At 46.9% G+C, this 20,247-nt stretch overlaps 1 protein-coding gene across 2 annotated transcripts in view; it reads left to right on the top strand.

Annotated features, from left to right (window-relative positions):
* p2rx1 (purinergic receptor P2X, ligand-gated ion channel, 1) overlaps window positions 1-18,587 on the top strand; it is a 112,452-nt gene extending 93,865 nt beyond the window's left edge. Inside the window, exons 8-12 of one of the 2 annotated variants that reach the window (XM_085964179.1) lie at window positions 1,599-1,735; window positions 9,169-9,259; window positions 10,428-10,493; window positions 15,289-15,402; window positions 15,609-18,587. In XM_085964179.1, the coding sequence (XP_085820305.1) occupies window positions 1,599-1,735; window positions 9,169-9,259; window positions 10,428-10,493; window positions 15,289-15,402; window positions 15,609-15,617 (417 nt within the window). In that variant the 3' untranslated portion in view covers window positions 15,618-18,587. Of the gene's footprint in view, window positions 1-1,598; window positions 1,736-9,168; window positions 9,260-10,427; window positions 10,494-15,288 lie in introns of both variants that reach the window. The other variant, XM_085964178.1, reaches the window with a different exon arrangement.
* Window positions 18,588-20,247: the final 1,660 nt, after the last annotated feature.

The raw sequence follows: 20,247 nt of genomic DNA, 5'->3' as shown, positions 1-20,247 counted from the left end.
AACAGGGCACTCTCTAATCAGGGCACACTTGAACCAGGGCACTCTCGAACCAGGGCACTCTCGAACCAGGGCACTCTTGAACCAGGGCACTCTTGAACCAGGGCACTCTTGAACCAGGGCACTCTCTAACCAGGGCACTCTCTAGCCAGGGCACTCTCTAACCAGGGCACTCTTGAACCAGGGCACTCTCGAACCAGGGCGCTCTCGAACCAGGGCACTCTTGAACCAGGGCACTCTTGAACCAGGGCACTCTTGAACCAGGGCACCCTTGAACCAGGGCACTCTCTAACCAGGGCACTCTCTAGCCAGGGCACTCTCTAACCAGGGCACTCTTGAACCAGGGCACTCTCGAACCAGGGCGCTCTCGAACCAGGGCGCTCTCGAACCAGGGCACTCTCGAACCAGGGCGCTCTCGAACCAGGGCACTCTAGAACCAGCGCACTCTCTAACCAGGGCACTCTCTGATGTGAGGTTGAAAGATTATTTGCTTTGCAAGAAAATGGCCCCTGGATATAGGTTTCAAAAGCAGGAGAGTGCTGTTGCAATGGACTTATGGCTTTTTTCTCAAAGTGGGGTGACAAGTTGTTCAGCATTCTCACAACACCTTCCCCCCCTCCCCCCATGATTTCTCCGTCCCTCTGACCTTGGCCTTTTGTGCTTCCCCTCCCTTCGTCCCACCATCGGCAGATGTGCCTTCAAGCCTCCTCAGCTCCATGCTCTGGAAACCTAACTCTTTGACCAAGCTTTTGGTCACCCCATCTAATATCTCCTTCTTTGTCTTGGTGTCCATTTTTTATGATTTCGCCTCTGTGAAAGGTTTGGGATATTTTTCTACATCAAGGGCACTATATGAATACAAATTGTTGTTGTTCTTCATGACAGTTTCAGTCACGGGGTCTGTTTGTTGTCCTGAAGTTGGACTTTCAGCTGTGAGGGCTGAGGGGGTCATGGCACCGTGTGGTGTAGCCCTGAGCTTTACAGAGCTGGAAGGCCCCAGGTTTGGGCCCTGGTCTGTGCTGAGTTGCCTGACCTCAGCCAGGTTGTCTGTGGTGCTATCATTTGGCCTTAATTCCCATGTTCCAGCAAGGGGAACGTTTAGCAGTGACCCCCCTGCCAGGTTGTGTGGATGGGGATGTAGATTGAAGCACAGCACATACATACACACACAGGCACGTACACACACAGAATCACATAAACACACACATTTATAGGCTGGCAGAGAGTATGTACAGCACACGCACACACACAGAGTAATCTTCAACTCTGCCACCTGGGCTGTTACCGGCTGAAGCCCATCGCTGCCCATTGTAGAACCAGCCTCATTGTCATCACATTGATCTCAATAGAATGAAAATCAGCGGGTTCCATAAAGGGCGGACGAGCTGCTCTGCCAGGTTACTGCCCAGGTGAAAATTGCCCCCACGTTCAGTACAAATTGAAACTGGCATGTGACGAAAGTAACTGGCATATTTCCTGTGATCGACACGCCACCTTTTTGAGGTGATACAGCGCCTACAAACGAGACACGTTCTATAATGCCATAAATGTAATGAATTGATTCTGCTCACATTGTGTTTCTGTATCTCCCCTTGTTGAAGGGTGGAATGATTGGTATTGTGATAGACTGGGACTGTGACCTGGATTGGTCGGCGGAACACTGTAAACCCACCTACAGCTTCCATGAACTTTACGGGGGCTTAGACAAGGAGAAGGTGTCAGCGGGATTTAATTTCAGGTAAGAGCCTCACAACCTCTGGCGGGTGACAACGGCAGTGTTTGGTGAAGTGATGCAGTAGGCTGCTGGGTAGGACAGTATGTTTGTGTAGTGAGAAGTAACATGATTCCTTTCTGTGATTCCACATAAGAACATAAGAACATAAGAAGTAGGAGCAGGAGTAGGCCATACGGCCCCTCGGGCCTGCTCCGCCATTCAATAGGATCATGGCTGATCCGAATCTAGACTCACGTCCACTTCCCTGCCCTCTCCCCATAACCCTTAATTCCCTTATCTGCTAGGAAACTGTCTATCTCCGTTTTAAATTTATTTAATGTTGCAGCTTCCACAGCTCTCTGGGGTAGCAAATTCCATAGATTTACTACCCTCTGAGTGAAGAAGTTTCTCCTCATCTCAGTTTTGAAAGGGCAGCCCCTTATTCTAAGATTATGCCCCCTAGTTCTAGTCTCACCCATCAGTGGAAACATCCTCCCAGCATCCACCCGATCAAGCCCCCTCACAATCTTATATGTTTCGATAAGATCGCCTCTCATTCTTCTGAACTCCAATGAGTAGAGGCCCAACCTACTCAACCTTTCCTCATACGTCAACCCCCTCATCTCCGGAATCAACCGAGTGAACCTTCTCTGAACTGCCTCGAGAGCAAGTATATCTTTTCTTAAATATGGAAACCAAAACTGCACGCAGTATTCCAGGTGTGGCCTCACCAATACCCTGTATAACTGCAGCAGGACTTCCCTGTTTTTATACTCCATCCCCCTTGCAATAAAAGCCAAGATTCCATTGGCCTTCCTGATCACCTGCTGCACCTGCATACAGGTAGACTACCCTTTATCCGCACTTCCGAAAACCGAAACCCTCTAAAAACCGAAGGTTTTTTCGTTCAGCGTAAGTCGTGCGTACGACTTACGCTGAACGAAAAAACCTTCGGTTTTTAGAGGGTTCCGGTTGCGGAAGTTCGGATAAAGGGTAAGTCGTGCGCACGAGCCCCCGCCGACCCCCCCGCGGACCCTGCCGGCCCCGACAACCGCCAACCCCGCCAGCCCCGACAACCGCCGACCCCGCCAGCCCCGACAACCGCCGACCCCGCCAGCCCCGACAACCGCCGACCCGGCCAGCCCCGACAACCGCCGACCCCGCCAGCCCCGACAACCGCCGATCCCCCGCGGACCCCGCCGGCCCCGACCCCGCCAGCCCCGACAACCGCCGACCCCCCCCCGCGGACCCCGCCGGCCCCGACAACCGCCGACCCCCCCGCGTACCCCGCCGGCCCCGACCCCCGCCGACCCCGACTGACTTACGCTGAGCGTCAGCGTAAGTCGTGCGCACGACCCCCCGCCGACCCCCCCGCGGACACCCGCCGACCCACCTTCCGAAATCCGAAATTCTCCTTTATCCGAAACTCAGCTGGTCCCGAGGTTTTCGGATAAAGGATAGTCTACCTGTACTAACTTTTTGTGTTTCATGCACCAGGACCCCCCAGATCCCTTTGTACTGTAGCACTTTGCAGTTTCTCTCCATTTAGATAATAACTTGCTCTTTGATTTTTTCTGCCAAAGTGCATAACCTCACACTTTCCAATATTATACTCCATCTGCCAAATCTCTGCCCACTCACTTAGCCTATGTCCTTTTGCAGGTTTTTTATGTCCTCCTCACTCGCTGCTTTCCCTCCCATCTTTGTATAGTCGGCAAACTTGGATATGTTGCACTCGGTCCCTTCCTCCAAATCGTTAATATAGATTGTAAAGAGTTGGGGTCCCAGCACTGACCCCTGCAGAACACACTAGTTACTGATTGCCAGCCCAAGAACGAACCATTTATCCCAGCTCTCTGTTTTCTGTTAGATAAACAATCTTCCACCCATGCCAGTATATTACCCCCAATCCCGTGATTTTTTATCTTGATCAGTAATCTTTTGTGTGGAACCTTGTCAAATGCCTTTTGGAAGTCCAAATACACTACATCCACTGGTTCCCCTTTATCCACCCTGTATGTTACGTCCTCAAAGAATTCGAGCAAATTTGTCAAACATGACTTCCCCTTCATAAAACCATGCTGACTCTGTCCTATTAAATTATGTTTATCCAAATGCTCTGTTACTGTTCCCTTAATAAAGGACTCCAACATTTTGCCAACACAGATGTTAGGCTAACTGGTCTATAGTTTCCAGCTTTTTGTCTACTTCCCTTCTTAAATAAGGGTGTTACATTAGCAGTTTTCCAATCTGCCGGGACCTTTCCTGAGTCCAGGGAGTTTTGGAAAATAATCACCAATGCATCCACAATCCCTACCGCCACTTCTCTCAAGACCCTCGGATGTAGGCCATCAAGTCCGGGGGATTTATCCGCCTTAAGTCCCATTATTTTACCGAGTACCATCTCCTTAGTGATTTTAATCGTGTTTAGCTCCCCCCCCCCCATTGCCCCCTGTTTGTCCAGTGTTGGGATATTTTTAGTGTCCTCTACTGTAAAGACTGATGCAAAATATTTGTTCAGCGTCTTTGCCATCTCCATGTTCCCCACCACTAGTTTCCCGGTCTCATCCTCTAAGGGACCAACGTTCACTTTAGCCACCCTTTTTCTTTTTATATAGCTGTAGAAACTCTTGCTATCTGTTTTTATATTTTTTGCTAGTTTACTTTCATAATCTATCTTCCCTTTCTTAATTAATCTTTTAGTTATTGTTTGCTGGCTTTTAAATGCTTCCCAATCTTCTATCCTCCCACTAGATTTGGCTACTTTATATGCCCTTGTTTTCAGTCGGATACTATCCTTTATTACTTTATAAGCCACGGATGGCTGTCTTTTCTTTTACTCCCCTTTTTCCTCAATGGAATATATTTATCTTGAAAGATGTGAAATATCTCCTTGAATGTAGACCATTGCTCTGGTACCGCCTTACACTTTAATCTGTTTTCCCAGTCCACTTTAGTCAATTCTACTGTCATACCTTCATAGTCTCCTTTATTTAAGCTCAGTACTCTGGTTTGAGATCCAGCTCTCTCACCCTCCAACTGAATTTGGAATTCAACCATATTATGGTCACTCATTCCAAGGGGATCCTTTACTAGGACATTTTTTATTAATCCTGTCTCATTACACAGGACCAGATCTAAGATTGCCTGCCCCCTGGTTGGTTCAGTTACATAGTGCTCAAGGAACCCATCCCTAATACACTCTATAAACTCTTCCTCAATGCTGCCATGCCCAATTTGATTAGTCCAGTCATTATGAAAGTTAAAATCCCCCATGATTATAGCTGTTCCCTTATTACAAGCCCCAACTATTTCCTGATTTATACTCCGACCAACAGAGTTGCAACTGTTAGGAGGCCTATAGACTATGCCCACCAGTGACTTTTTCCCCTTATTATTTCTTATCTCCACCCAAACTGTTTCACTATCCTGATCCTTTGACCCAATATCATTTCTGACTATTGCAGTGATTCCATCCTTGATTAACATAGCAACCCCACCTCCCTTTCCTTCCTGTCTGTCCTTCCTAATTGTCAAATACCCTTGTATGTTTAGTTCCCAGTCATGGTCATCTTGCAGCCATGTTTCCGTAATGGCCACCAGATCATACCCATGTGTATTTATTTGTACCGTCAACTCGTCTATTTTGTTACGAATGCTGCGTGCATTCAGATAAAGAACTTTCAAATATGTTTTCTGACAATTTATTCCTGCTTTTACCCCTTTTACTACTTTACCTTTATCATTATACATTCTGTCCCTTCCTGACACGCTCTGGTTTTTAATTCCCCCACTGCTACCTTGCTCTATTGCCTTCTCCGCTGTCATTTTTATTTTTCGCTCTCTTAAAACCTCCCCCCTACTAATTAGTTTAAAGCCCTCTCTACAGCCCTAGTTATTCAATTTGCCAGGATTCTAGTCCCAGCACTGGCCAAGTGAAGTCCGTCCCAATGGAACAGCTCTCTCCCATCCCAGTACTGATGCCAGTGTCCCAAGAAGGAAAACCCATTTCTCACACACCAGTCTTTGAGCCACGCATTTAACTCTCTAATTTTATTTACCCTAGCCAAATTTGCACGTGGCTCAGGTAGTAATCCAGAGATTATTACCCTTGTGGTTCTGCTTTTTAATTTGGCCCCTAGCTGCTCAAACTCCCTCAGCAGAACCGCTTTCCTTGTCCTATCTATTGGACCCTCCCCCTCCCACTCCAAGTTTCTCTCCAGCCCAGAGGAGATGTCCTTAACCCTGGCACCGGGCAGGCAACACAGCCTTCGGGACTCTCGCTCTCGGCTGCAAAGAACCCTATCTATCCCCCTAACGATACTATCCCCTACCACTACAACATTTCTTTTAACTCCCCCAACTTGAATGGCCCCCCCGCTCCACGGTGCTGTGGCCAGGTTGCTCATCCTCCCCGCAGTCCCCGTTCCCATCCTCACAGGGAGTAAGAGCCTCAAACCTGTTGGACAAGAGCAAGGGCTGCGGCTCCTCCAACACTACCTCCTGGATCCCCGTACCTGCCTCACTTCTAGTCACACCATCCTGTCCCTGGCCACGGACTACATCTGAATTAATTAATCTAATTGGTGTGACTACCTCCTGAAACACAGAGTCCAGGTAACTCTCCCCCTCCCTGATGTGTCAGTGTTTGAAGCTCGGACTCCAGCTCTTCAACACGGAGCCAGAATTCCTCGAGCTGCCAGCACTTACTGCAAATGTGATCACCGTGAGCATCAATGGTGTCCACCAGCTCCCACATATTGCAGCAGCAACACATCACCCGCTCTCCCATTCTATGTAATTAATTAAATTTATTAATATTATTTTTAAATACCCTCTGCCCCGATTCTAGATGATGAATATCACACCTTAGAAACTATAAACCACAGAGTTTAACTTTAAAAAGAGATAAATACTCACCAACCAATCACTTACCTGCTTTCTGGTGACGTCACACTTCGATTATTTTTTACCTCTCTCCTTCCCTCTGAGTTCCGAGTTCGGAGACTGGTACGCCTTACCTGGTCTCTGAAGCCTTTTATAGCCCCGCTCTACCTCAGCTGGGTAGAGTGAAGGGAGAGTAGGGAGAGCTCAAGGGTTGGATGAATCTCCTTGCCATATCTCTGGTGAGAGCTCACTGGAACGGCTCGGAAAGAGGCCAGGATCTTGATAGGCCAGGTCCCGGCCTCATTTGTGAGATCCCTCTTGACAGCTTTGGGGGGGCGGAGCCTCCGCCTCCTCGTTATAAGCCCTACCGTGTAAGGAGGGGGCGGGGTTTGGGAGTGGGAACTTCCCTTATAGGCGGCTCCCGTTTTTCTAGCTGGTGCTAAACTCGGCACCTGGCTGGTTGGGGGCTGTGGGAGATTGGTCAGCTCCTACCCAGAGCCAGCCGACAGTAGGAGCCTGAGGTGGGAGGCAATCCCACAGGGGCTCTGCCTTCCTCCTGCTCAATGCAAACATTCATAACCAATACTCTGTATCATTACAGTAGTACTTCCTTATTTTAATAGTCAATACCTTTTTATGAAGCCAAACATGTCATTAGTCTTATTGATTATTTTGTTGTCCGCCTGCGATTTAGCTTTTAATGATTAAGCACCTAGACCCCAAAATCCATTTGTTCCCATCCCTGGTACTTCTCCACTTAGATTGTATTTCCATCTGCCGTTCTTATGTCCAAAGTGCACTACCTCATGCTTTGTTCTGTTAAACTGTAGCTGCCTTCATTCTGCCCGCTTTTTAAATCTATGTCCTTTTGCAGTTTTCACAATTTACTGTACCTTCTAATTTAGCATCATCTGCAAACTTTGATATACTTCTCTCTGTTCCCAAATTCAGATCATTTATACATAGAACCATAAACTAGTACAGCACAGGAGGCCATTCGACCCATCGAGTCTGCACCGTCTCTTTCAAAGACCAATCCAGTTGATCCCACTGCCCCCGCTCTTTCCCCGTATCCCTGCAATTTTTTCTCCTTCGAGTATTTATCCAATTCCCTTTAGAAGGCTGCTATTGAATCTGTTTCCACCCCCCTATCAGGCAGCACATTCCAGGTCCTAACCACTCGCTGCGTAAAATGAAAAGTTTAGGGCCCCAGCACTGACCCCTGACAGACAGCACTTGGCACTTCCGTCCAACCCAACAATCTCTCTTTAATTCTAACTCTCTGACACTTACTTCTCCAACAGTTTCCTATCCATTGCATAAAACTTGCTTCCAATCCCACACCACCCAATATTAGCTCGATGTCCCTTGTGTGGAACCTTTTCAAATGCCTTCTTAAAATTCGCCCCATGGTATTTAAAGTAACGGAGAGAATTTATAATGGTGGATGAAGAACAACTCTCCCCTCAAGTAGGGGAATTCAGAACAAAGGGACCTAACCGTAAAATTTGAACTAAGATGGATCTAGAAAACATTTCTTTTCACAGAAGGTTGTAAAGAGCGTTCTGCGCACTGCCTCAGCAGGGCATGGATGCAGAGTCAATTGAGGTGTTTTAAGAGGGAGATTAGAGCTGGGCCATTCACAAAGGGTGGTGGAAATCTGGAACTCCCTCCCCCAAAATGCTGTTGAGGCTGGGGGGGTTCAATTGAAAATGTCAAAACTGAGATTGATAAATTTTTCTTAGGCAAGGGTATTAAGGGTTACGGAACCAAGGCGGGTAAATGGAGTTAAGACGCAGCTCAGCCATGATCTAACTGCATGGTGGAACAGGCTCAAGGGGCCAAATGTCCTACTCCTGTTCCTACGTTCCTATGTAGATACTTATTGGGAAGTAATAAAGGGATATGGGATATCAGATAGAGCTGCTATGGTTAACAATAGGTACATTGGGCTGAATGGCCTACTCCTGTTTCTATGATTTAAATGTGGATGCATATGAGCCACATGAGGTGTCCCAGTGAGGACAGTGAACTTGGTCCAAGTTGAGTCTCGGGTAATGGTTTCTGAATGGGCTGGACTTGACCAAGCTGTGTCTGCCGTAAGTCCCCTGAACTGGTTTTATCATGCTCACCTCAGCACAATTTGCTGCAGAAACACGATGGCAGCAAAGACTATCCCAACAGAGCAACATAGACTACACGTCTTATTGTCGGAGGTGCTGTCATTCGGATGAGACATTAGGTGGACGTAACAGATCTCATGGCTCTATTTTAAAGAAGAGCAGGGGCGTTCTCCCCGGTGTCCTGGTCAATATTTATTCCTCAACCAACATCACTAAAACTGTTTATCTGGTCATTATCACATTGCTGTTTACAGGACCTTGTGGTGCGCTAATTTACTGCCCCATTTCCTACATTACAACAGGGCATTCAGTTCAAAAGTGCTTAATTGGCTGCTAAGTACTTTGGGACGTCCTGAGGTTGTGAAAGGCGCTACATAAATGCAAGTCTTTCTTTCAAGCGTGGCCTGAGTTCAATAACATATCAAACTCCCAAGTTTTCTTTCACAGGTATGCTAAATACTATATGGAAAATGGCACAGAAATTAGAGATCTCTACAAGGTCTATGGAATTCGCTTTGATATTATGGTCCATGGAAAGGTAAAGCTCTTTTATTTTTGGGTGATGGTTTATGCTCATCGGGTGATGGGTGTCAGTGTTGGGAATGGAATTTTCATCAGGCACTACCCGGTTAAGTATAGCGTAGCCAGAGACAGCGTTAATCACGTTCTGCGTTATCCCAACAATATATCTTTGTTTTTTCCTTCACTAAACCTCTGTGAATTTTCCATTGATCACATCAGCCATTTTTATGAGCAAGTTGGCCAATTTGTGCCAAATTGTGGGCAGTTTTCTGTTGGCTGGTGGGACTCAAAGAAACTAGAGACATATTTCATCTCATTAACCAGGACTGGAGTCAGATCTAGATCCCAGGAACACCAGCATGGTGCTATTGCATCAAGCACTTCTAATCTACAATTTTCCCTTGAAAGAATAATTTGTTTCAGATTCATTCATCATTATAGGCAACTAAAAAACCTTCTGTATATGAACGGTTACATTGGGCTTCTCTGTTAGATTTTTCCTTGGATTCAGTGTTGCCAACCACTCCTATAAGTGAATCTCATGTCTCCAACAAACAAGGGTGAGCCTTTCTCTGCCCAATATCTCGATGAGCATAATGCAACCTGGGGTCAACCAGAAAACGTTGGCTACTGTACTCAGCTCACCATATACCAGAAGATGTTCTCCCCCTCTTCAATTAGTGATGAATATAGAGTCTATCTGACTGATGCTCTGGTTATAAATCAACAATATTTAGCATTAAACAGTACAAATGGGGTATTTATACTAACTTACAAACTTTACGTTCCTGCATTAAATGCCAAACCAATGACGGTAGTTCTCCTGCATTACCTCCCAACGCAAATTGATTTTTGAAACGGGGCCAATCATTTCTTGGGTGAAAAATGTTACCATGGAATCAGTCAAATAGCTCAGTCTCTCTTCTAGCTTCAATCTATTATACATGTTTCTCCCTTCCCCTGGGGGTGAATATTAGCTGGGCAGGTAGGGTTAAAATCACCCTCTTAGATTTGCAAAGGTTAAATATCTTTGGGTGTATTTTACATTTGTTCTGAATAACTTTTAATCTTCATTGGTCAAAGTAATCGAACAGCCTCCAGTATAATATATAATAGTTCATTAGTGCACTAGAACATGTAGTTGCTTACTCACCTTGTTGGACTGTCTTATTCTGTTTTACCAGGCTGGTAAATTTGACATCATTCCAACCGTGACAACTATTGGTTCTGGGATTGGTGTGTTTGGGGTGGTAAGTAAAAGTACTAGTTCATCTTAAAATTAGAGCCAGGTCATTTAGGAGGAAAATCAGGAAGCAATTTTTCACACAAAGGGTAGTGGAAATCTGGAACTCTCTCCCCCAAAAAGCTGTGAATGCTGGGGGTTAATTGGAGCTTTCAAGACTGGGATCGATTGATTTTTGTTGGGTAAGGGAATCAAGGGATATGGAGCAAAGGTGGGTAAATGGAGTTGAGGTACAGATCAGCCTGGATCTGAGTGAATGTTGAAGCAGGCTCGAGAGGCTGAATGGCCTTCTCCTGTTCAGGAAAGAAGAGAAAATGCAGCTCAATTGTAGTCAGCAAAATTCTGAAAAGAGATCATTTTTATTTCATTAATGTAGAAAGATTGAGGGTAATTTTAACTTTGGGTGATAGTGTAAAGGGGACAATCTCGAAACAGTCGTCTGTTATACACCCAGCTGATTCTCCCTTCCATCGAAGTCACTAGAAGGGAAAATGGGGTGGGACGTACACAGCATGTCCAATTCGGCATCGCCCAAAGTTTAAATTACCCCCATTGTACTTTCCAGATTCTGACGAGTTTGCACATTCTCCCCGTGTTTGCGTGGGTTTTCTCCGGGTGCTCCGGTTTCCTCCCACAGTCCAAAGATGTGCAGGTTAGGTTGATTGGCTATGATAAATTGAGCCTTAGTGTTAGGGGGATTAAATACGTGGGGTTACAGGGATAGGGTGGGATATGTGTAGGGGTTACGGGGATCAGGTGGGATATGTGTCGGTGCAGGCTCGATGGGCCGAAATGGCCTCTATCTGCACTGTGGGTCTTCTGTGATTCTGTGATTCTGTGAAGTCCCTTTTTTTAATAACGGTTCCAAGTTCTCAAAGCAGAGCAATTCTCTGTCCTCCATCTTCCTCTGTCCTTTATCTTCCTCTGTCCTTCATCTTCCCCTGTCCTCCATCATCCTCTGTCCTTCATCTTCCCATGTCCTCCATCTTCCTCTGTCCTTCATCTTCCCCTGTCCTCCATCTTCCTCTGTCCTCCATCTTCCTCTGTCCTCCATCTTCCTCTGACCTTCATCTTCCCCTGTCCTTCATCTTCCTCTGTCCTCCATCTTCCTCTGTTCCTTCATCTTCCTCTGTCCTCCATCTTCCTCTGCCCTCCATCTTCCTCTGTCCTTCATCTTCCTCTGTCCTTCATCTTCCCCTGTCCTTCATCTTCCCCTGTCCTCCATCTTCCTCTGTTCCTTCATCTTCCCCTGTCCTCCATCTTCCTCTGTCCTTTATCTTCCCCTGTCCTCCATCTTCCTCTGTCCTTCATCTTCCTCTGACCTGCATCTTCCTCTGTCCTTCATCTTCCTCTGTCCTTCATCTTCCTCTGTTCCTCCATCTTCCTCTGTTCCTTCATCTTCCTCTGTTCCTCCATCTTCCTCTGTTCCTTCATCTTCCTCTGTCCTTCATCTTCCCCTGTCCTCCATCTTCCTCTGTCCTTTATCTTCCCCTGTCCTCCATCTTCCTCTGTCCTTCATCTTCCTCTGTCCTTCATCTTCCTCTGTCCTTCATCTTCCTCTGTCCTTCATCTTCCCCTGTCCTCCATCTTCCTCGGTCCTTCATCTTCCCCTGTCCTCCATCTTCCTCCATCTTCCTCTGTCCTTCATCTTCCTCTGTCCTTCATCTTCCTCTGTCCTCCATCTTCCTCTGTTCCTTCATCTTCCCCTGTCCTCCATCTTCCTCTGTCCTTCACCTTCCCCGTCCTCCATCTTCCTCTGTTCCTTCATCTTCCCCTGTCCTCCATCTTCCTCTGTCCTTTATCTTCCTCTGTCCTTCATCTTCCTCTGTCCTCCATCTTCCTCTGTTCCTTCATCTTCCCCTGTCCTCCATCTTCCTCTGTCCTTCATCTTCCCCTGTCCTCCATCTTCCTCTGTTCCTTCATCTTCCCCTGTCCTCCATCTTCCTCTGTCCTTTATCTTCTCCTGTCCTCCATCTTCCTCTGTCCTCCATCTTCCTCTGTCCTCCATCTTCCTCTGTTCCTTTATCTTCTCCTGTCCTCCATCTTCCTCTGTCCTCCATCTTCCTCTGTCCTTTATCTTCCTCTGTCCTTCATCTTCCCCTGTCCTCCATCTTCCTCTGTCCTCCATCTTCCTCTGTCCTCCATCTTCCTCTGTTCCTTTATCTTCTCCTGTCCTCCATCTTCCTCTGTCCTCCATCTTCCTCTGTCCTTCATCTTCCTCTGTTCCTCCATCTTCCTCTGTCCTCCATCTGCCTCTGTCCTTTATCTTCCTCTGCCCTTCATCTTCCCCTGTCCTCCATCTTCCTCTTTTCCTTCATCTTACCCTGTCCTCCATCTTCCTCTGTCCTCCATCTTCCTCTGTCCTTTATCTTCCTCTGTCCTTCATCTTCCTCTGTCCTTCATCTTCCTCTGTCCTTCATCTTCCTCTGTCCTTCATCTTCCTCTGTCCTTCATCTTCCCCTGTCCTTCATCTTCCTCTGTCCTCCATCTTCCTCTGTTCCTCCATCTTCCTCTGTTCCTTTATCTTCTCCTGTCCTTCATCTTCCCCTGTCCTTCATCTTCCTCTGTCCTTCATCTTCCCCTGTCCTCCATCTTCCTCTGTCCTCCATCTTCCTCTGTCCTTTATCTTCCTCTGTCCTTTATCTTCCTCTGTCCTTCATCTTCCTCTGTCCTCCATCTTCCTCTGTTCCTCCATCTTCCTCTGTTCCTTCATCTTCCTCTGTCCTTCATCTTCCCCTGTCCTCCATCTTCCTCTGTCCTTTATCTTCCCCTGTCCTCCATCTTCCTCTGTCCTTCATCTTCCTCTGTCCTTCATCTTCCTCTGTCCTTCATCTTCCCCTGTCCTCCATCTTCCTCGGTCCTTCATCTTCCCCTGTCCTCCATCTTCCTCCATCTTCCTCTGTCCTTCATCTTCCTCTGTCCTTCATCTTCCTCTGTCCTCCATCTTCCTCTGTTCCTTCATCTTCCCCTGTCCTCCATCTTCCTCTGTCCTTCATCTTCCCCTGTCCTCCATCTTCCTCTGTTCCTTCATCTTCCCCTGTCCTCCATCTTCCTCTGTCCTTTATCTTCCTCTGTCCTTCATCTTCCTCTGTCCTCCATCTTCCTCTGTTCCTTCATCTTCCCCTGTCCTCCATCTTCCTCTGTCCTTCATCTTCCCCTGTCCTCCATCTTCCTCTGTTCCATCATCTTCCCCTGTCCTCCATCTTCCTCTGTCCTTTATCTTCTCCTGTCCTCCATCTTCCTCTGTCCTCCATCTTCCTCTGTCCTCCATCTTCCTCTGTTCCTTTATCTTCTCCTGTCCTCCATCTTCCTCTGTCCTCCATCTTCCTCTGTCCTTTATCTTCCTCTGTCCTTCATCTTCCCCTGTCCTCCATCTTCCTCTGTCCTCCATCTTCCTCTGTCCTCCATCTTCCTCTGTTCCTTTATCTTCTCCTGTCCTCCATCTTCCTCTGTCCTCCATCTTCCTCTGTCCTTTATCTTCCTCTGTCCTTCATCTTCCTCTGTTCCTCCATCTTCCTCTGTCCTCCATCTTCCTCTGTCCTTTATCTTCCTCTGCCCTTCATCTTCCCCTGTCCTCCATCTTCCTCTGTTCCTTCATCTTACCCTGTCCTCCATCTTCCTCTGTCCTCCATCTTCCTCTGTCCTTCATCTTCCTCTGTCCTTCATCTTCCTCTGTCCTTTATCTTCCCCTGTCCTCCATCTTCCTCTGTTCCTCCATCTTCCTCTGTTCCTTTATCTTCTCCTGTCCTTCATCTTCCCCTGTCCTCCATCTTCCTCTGTCCTTCATCTTCCCCTGTCCTCCATCTTCCTCTGTCCTCCATCTTCCTCTGTCCTTTATCTTCCTCTGTCCTTTATCTTCCTCTGTCCTTCATCTTCCTCTGTCCTCCATCTTCCTCTGTCCTTCATCTTCCTCTGTCCTTCATCTTCCTCTGTTCCTCAGCTTACCCAAACAACTCTTCTACTATCACAATGCCTCTTCCTCAGGACCTCCTCTGCTGTAATTAGAAGCAATATATAGCTGGGCTAATACTGCAATCGTGCACTCCCAGGAAAATGGGTTACGGATGGGCCTGTTCTCTGATCTGTGCTCCCTGCAAACATTGACCCCTGCTGGGAGCATGGAATTGCAGGATTGCCTCTACTCTTTGCTTAATTGATAATTAATATCTTAGTTAGACAGCCAGTCCATCAAGTGGGCAACAATCACAAATATTTTGAGGAGTGTTACATGCATAAAGGGAGCGAGCCTTTGGCTTAGTAGTAACATTTCTGCCTCTGAGTCAGAAGGTGAAGGGTTCAAACCCCACACCAGACAGCCCTGACGAGTGGTGACTCGAAAACGGTCACTAAATACTGGGTTGACATCCAGTGGGTGAGCCGTGCCCAGACGGAGTGACCATTGGCTCAAGGATAACATTTCCGCCTCTGAGGCAGAAGGGTTGGGTCAGGGTCCCACTCCAGGCAGTCCCGGCAAGTGGCTCTCAACACTGCTTCGACGTCCAGCAGGGGATCCAATGGGAGCGGGTGGTCCCCCCACATTGTAAAGGGTAACTGGGGCTCTTTAGCCTTGCTTGCAGCCCACCAAGGAGAAGGTTTCTCCTAAGATAAATACTATGAGGAAGGCAACGGGAAACCACCTCAGCTACTCTTCCCCAGTAAGTAGCTCAAGAGTCTCATGCAAGGACCTAGGACCTGCTGAACACAATGGACGGACAGGCATAAATGCATCTTTTGAAACGTGATAAGGTATTGTAACACTGAGAGGGTGAAATCTTTTTAATGAACTATTTTCTTCTTTAAAGGCAACTCTTGTGTGTGACTTGGTATTGCTTCACATCCTTCCAAAACGAAACTACTACAAACAAAAGAAGTTCAAGCATGTCGAAGGAGGATCATCTGCCCGAATGCCAGCAGAAGTGAGTGGAGATTAGATGAAGAGTAATCTAACAGCAGCCTCCCCAAGATCAACAAACACAATAAGAGACCCATTTCATTTAACTTGATTTACATTTGGAAAATCCTTTATGTCCTGGCTACTTAGCTCGATATGATTGTTAGTGGGACGGCAATATTGCCTCCTCAGCTAATTAAATAATGCTCTTGGGTTTTCTTTCTAACATAGACCAAATAGTAACAAGGGAAGCTGGGAAATGACACTCCTCTCCATCCTGAAGAGGCGTCTAAAAAGGGCGAGTACAGCCATGAGAATTGGACCGCCTCCACGTCAGACAATGCTCTTCCCGTTCAAGTACCGCTGACAACAAAATTCACACTTTGCAGAAACATCCTCTAAATAAAGGCCTCAGAACTACTGAATGAGGAAGGAAAGTGTAGCCGAGTACTGTTTGTTCAAAGAACTCCCCTCTCTCTTTTATAGAACTTTACAACGGACCACTCCAGGTATCACCAAAGTGGCCCACCAGGCAGCAAGGCCTAACTTGAGCATCTCCACCAGAGCAACAATTTTCTACTATAAAATGGGGCAGCACTTTGAAGGCCAGTGCTCGCCGTACATTTTCCTTCCTGAACACTGCTCTTTATCACTGTATTAAAAGTTTCTAATTGCTTATCTTAGTGTTCACAGCCATGAGAAATTACATGACTTGTTTTTAATTAAAAAAATTCAGTCAAACTCTGCTTAGTTCCTTATCCATGTCGGAAACGAGTTGGCTTTTCATGGGCTCTTGCAAATTGATTTTTTATATACACACACATATATATAGCCGCTTATTACATCTTTCACAGACATCACAGTATGGGGTGAATCTTAACACCCAAAAGCAGTGGGTTGGGGTTGGGCCAGATATTAAAATTTAAAAAATCTGAAACCTGACCCCAACCCAACCTAACCCCAACCCCAACCCTCCCACTTCCAGGTTTAATGAAGGCAGGACAAAGGGCGGGCAGTCAACCTGCTGCCAGGAGGTGGGTTGACAATTTAAATATTTTAATGAGGCTGGCAGCCTCTGAGTTAACCTGCTTTGCAGGTTTAACAGTGGCCGGGCAGGTTTTCCAGGCCTCGGGAAACCCGGCAGCTGAAGGGAGACGAGGACATCTTCGGGGAGAAGGTTGAGTGCCTTCACAGCACTGCTTGTAGGCCAGCAGGAGCAAGAGTGCTTCCCCTCAGCCCCCCAAGCTCTCCCCCCCACCCCCATCATACTCCCATCCCCATACAAAGACTCCTGAGGTCAGGGTTCGAACCCCCCCTCTCCCCGGGGTCATGGATTGAACCTACCTGGTCCTGCGGCCTGCTCCGGAGTCCTCCCCGCCCGACTGAAAGCCAAGCCTGTCAATCCAGCTGACTTTGGGGCAGGGAACCTGTCAAGGACAAAAGACGTACACTGTGGAGTTATGACGTTACAAGAGGCATTTTTTAAATGTATTTAACCCCAGGATGTGGGTGACACTAGTAAGGCCACATTTATTGCCCATCCCTAGTTGCCCTGAGAAAGGGCCTGCCCCTTAAACCGCAGCAGTCTGTATGGTGATGGGGCTCTCACAGTGGTGTTAAGTAGAGAATTACAGGATATTAATGCATGATGCTGAAGGAACCGTGATATATGTCCAAGTCGGGATGGTGTGTGACTTTGAGGGGGTAACTTGGAGGTGGTGGTGTTCCACAACATTGCTGCTCTTGTTCTAATCAGTGATCGCAGGGAAGAGCTGAGCTCTCAAAATAACCCTGGGGAGTTTCTGCATTGCATCCTGTAGATAGGGCAGACTGCAGTCATAGTGCACCAGTGGTAGAGGGGGTGGATATCGAGTCTAGTGACTGTAAGATTCTCAAAAGTCAGCAGATCCCCCAAAACCAAGAAGATTACCCTAAAGAAGGGATTTTAGGACTGTTAATAAACCATGTCAGAATGGTATAAGAATATTGGGCCTAAGGGAGATTTAAAATCAAAGACCCCAGGATTTTGGTTTTAATTTTAAAAGCATGTTCGAGCCTGTGGAACGAAAAAGACTGCAACAAAAGAATTGGGATTGGCCTCTGTAAATGGACAGTTTTGGGTATTGGCATTAACCGAGCTGTCTGGGGACTATCTAGACTGTCTCAGTCATTTTACATACTGACAATAGACCAGCAGAAAAGCAGTTCCCGCCAAAGCTGCAGAACCATCCAAAACCTTGCATAATGCAAAACATGCCACCAACCAACAAAAGAACCTTGGCCCCCACAGGAAAAGACAACTTTACTGCAATTAAACAAGAGGTTAAACAATTGATGGGACCATCCCGAAACCACTTCACACGTTCTTAAAACAACTTAAGATCGATGGGACCATCCCGAAACCAATTAAACAATTCAAACCAATCAAAATTAACGAGCCCGTCAAAACTAACAATAAGCCAGAACTGGTTTGGTGTGCAGATTAGCAGGCCTCAATCAGTATAATTGAAGGCCTGTTTCTCACAGAAAGCAGTCTAAGAGGAAGTTGGTTCGAGTTCAAGTTCGAGTAAGAAGATTCGTCGACCCAGAAGAGATCCACCAACATCGGGATCAAGAGGTCCATCTTGAAGCAGTTCTCCCTCTCAAAGAAGTAACACACCATTGCGGCAGACCAGGGCCCCACGAAACAAACAACCAAAAATATTACCAGCAACCGGGTAATATTGGGCCACCGCGACCAACAAGAAACCAACTTGGAAGAAACCGAAGATCCGCAAGTTTTTTTCTGCTCTACAAACTATCCTGACTTACCTCTGGGTAAGATTTTACTGAAAAGACTCTAAACCCTACTTCTAACCAAAAGAACCTGATAGATTCAATACACACCCGGCCGCATCAGCGGACACGCGAAGACTGACCAGCAATGCAGGCGAAGTCCTCTACCGCGTCCGGGGTAGGCAGGCCCCAACCGTCAAATCTAGCGAACCCCGAAATCGCGAACCTCTACAACTGTCAAAAGAAGTCGTTTTGGTGAGCATTATCCCTGGTCCTCTGGAGCCCAACTTAGCTAGTGAAGTGGGATTGGGAGGGGTGAAGTATTCTGTCTATTGTTATTTTCCCTCGTATATTCCGAAGTGTTCCCCAAATTTAGAGTGTTAAGATTATTGTGTTGTGTATTTTCTTTCTCAAATAAAGATCAAAGTTCTTTCACCAAAATTCAGTTGTCTGCTGCAATTTCATTACACCCCCCAAATAAGTTCAAGGTCTAGAACCAAGGGAGTGGGAGCGATTCGAACTGCTCATAAGTCAAAGGCGAAGCTGACCCCAAACACCACCCCCTACAGTGACAGGGGCCCCAATGAAGTGAACTGCTGTATCCTGGATGGTGTCAAGCTTCTTGAGTGTTGCTGTGGATGCACCATCTAGGTGAGTGGTGAGCATTCCATCACACTCCTGACTTGAGCCTTGTAGATGGTGAAGAGGCTTTCAGTATTTAAGAGGTGAGCCATTCATAGAAACATAGAAACATAGAAGATAGGAGCAGGAGTAGGCCATTCGGCCCCTCGAGCCTGCTCTGCCATTTAATGAGATCATGGCTGATCATCCAAATTCAGTACCCCGTCCCTGCTTTCTCCCCATATCCCTTGATCCCTTTAGCTTTAAGAAATATATCTTAAGCCATGATCTTATTGAATGGCGGAGCAGGCTCGAGGGGCCGATTGGCCTACTCCTGCTCCTATTTCTTATGTTCTTATGTTCTTATGTTCAATGTATTTAATGAATTGGCCTTAACTGTCTTCTGTGGTAGAGAATTCCACAGGTTCACCACTCTCTGGGTGAAGAAATTCCTCCTCATCTCTGTCCTAAATGGCTTACCCCTTATCCTTAGACTGTGACCCCTGGTCCTGGACTCCCCCACCATCGGGAACATCCTTCCTGCATCTAGTCTGTCTAGTCCTGTTAGAATTTTATCAGTTTCAATGAGGGGGAGTCCCCCCCCATGTCTTGTTTTTGTAGCCACTGTGTTGATGTGGCTGAACCAGTTAAACTTCTGGCCAATGATGACTCTCGAGGTGTTGATGGCAGGGTTGTGGGGGCATGCGGGGCCGTGGTGATGGAGATGCCATTACAGATCAGGGTGAGGTGGTGGAGCCTTTTCCTGTTGTGAATGGCAGTTGCCTGCCAATTATGTGGCAAGAATGTTACCTGTCACTTGCCAGCCCAAGCCTGGACACCGTCCAGGTCCTGCTGCAGAATGGAACGGGCTGCTTCATCATTTGAGAAGTAATCACCGGAGCTCATCATCAGTGAATACCTTCACGGACCTTATCATGGAGAGATCTTTAATAAAGCAACTGAAGATGATTGGCCTGAGGATGCTTCCCAGAGGAACGTCTGCAGAAACATCCTGGCCTCCAACAACAAAAGACATCTTCCTTTGTTTCTGATGTTGTAGGTTGAGGGAGGAATGTTACCTGGGACACCAGGAGAACTCCCCACTCTTCTTCAAATCGTGTCATGGGGTCATTACCACCTCATTCAAAGCTTGGCATCTCTGACAATGCAGCACCCCCTCAGTACTGCATTGAAGGTAATCAAGTCTTGGAGCTGAACTTGGGCTCACAGCCTTCTGACTCTGCGGTGAGGGCCACTGGGACACGCGGGTAAAGGAAAGGTTTGGTTAATTAGTTATGGTAGCATAGTGGTTATGATACTGCACGAGTAATCCTGGACTAAGAATCCAGAGAATGCGAGTTCAAATCCCCATCATGGGAGTTTGAGAATTTGAATTCAGTTAAAATAAAATAAAGCTGTTATAAGTCAAAGTGACCATGAAGTTAGCGGTTTGTCATAAAAATCCAGCTGGTTC

Source organism: Somniosus microcephalus, chromosome 22, assembly GCF_052327205.1.
Source record: "Somniosus microcephalus isolate GS21.2 chromosome 22, FLI_Smic_1.0, whole genome shotgun sequence".
In the NCBI taxonomy this organism is placed as follows: Eukaryota; Metazoa; Chordata; class Chondrichthyes; order Squaliformes; family Somniosidae; genus Somniosus; species Somniosus microcephalus.
Note: the sequence above shows the minus strand (reverse complement) of the source record. Positions and strands in the feature narration are given on the sequence as shown.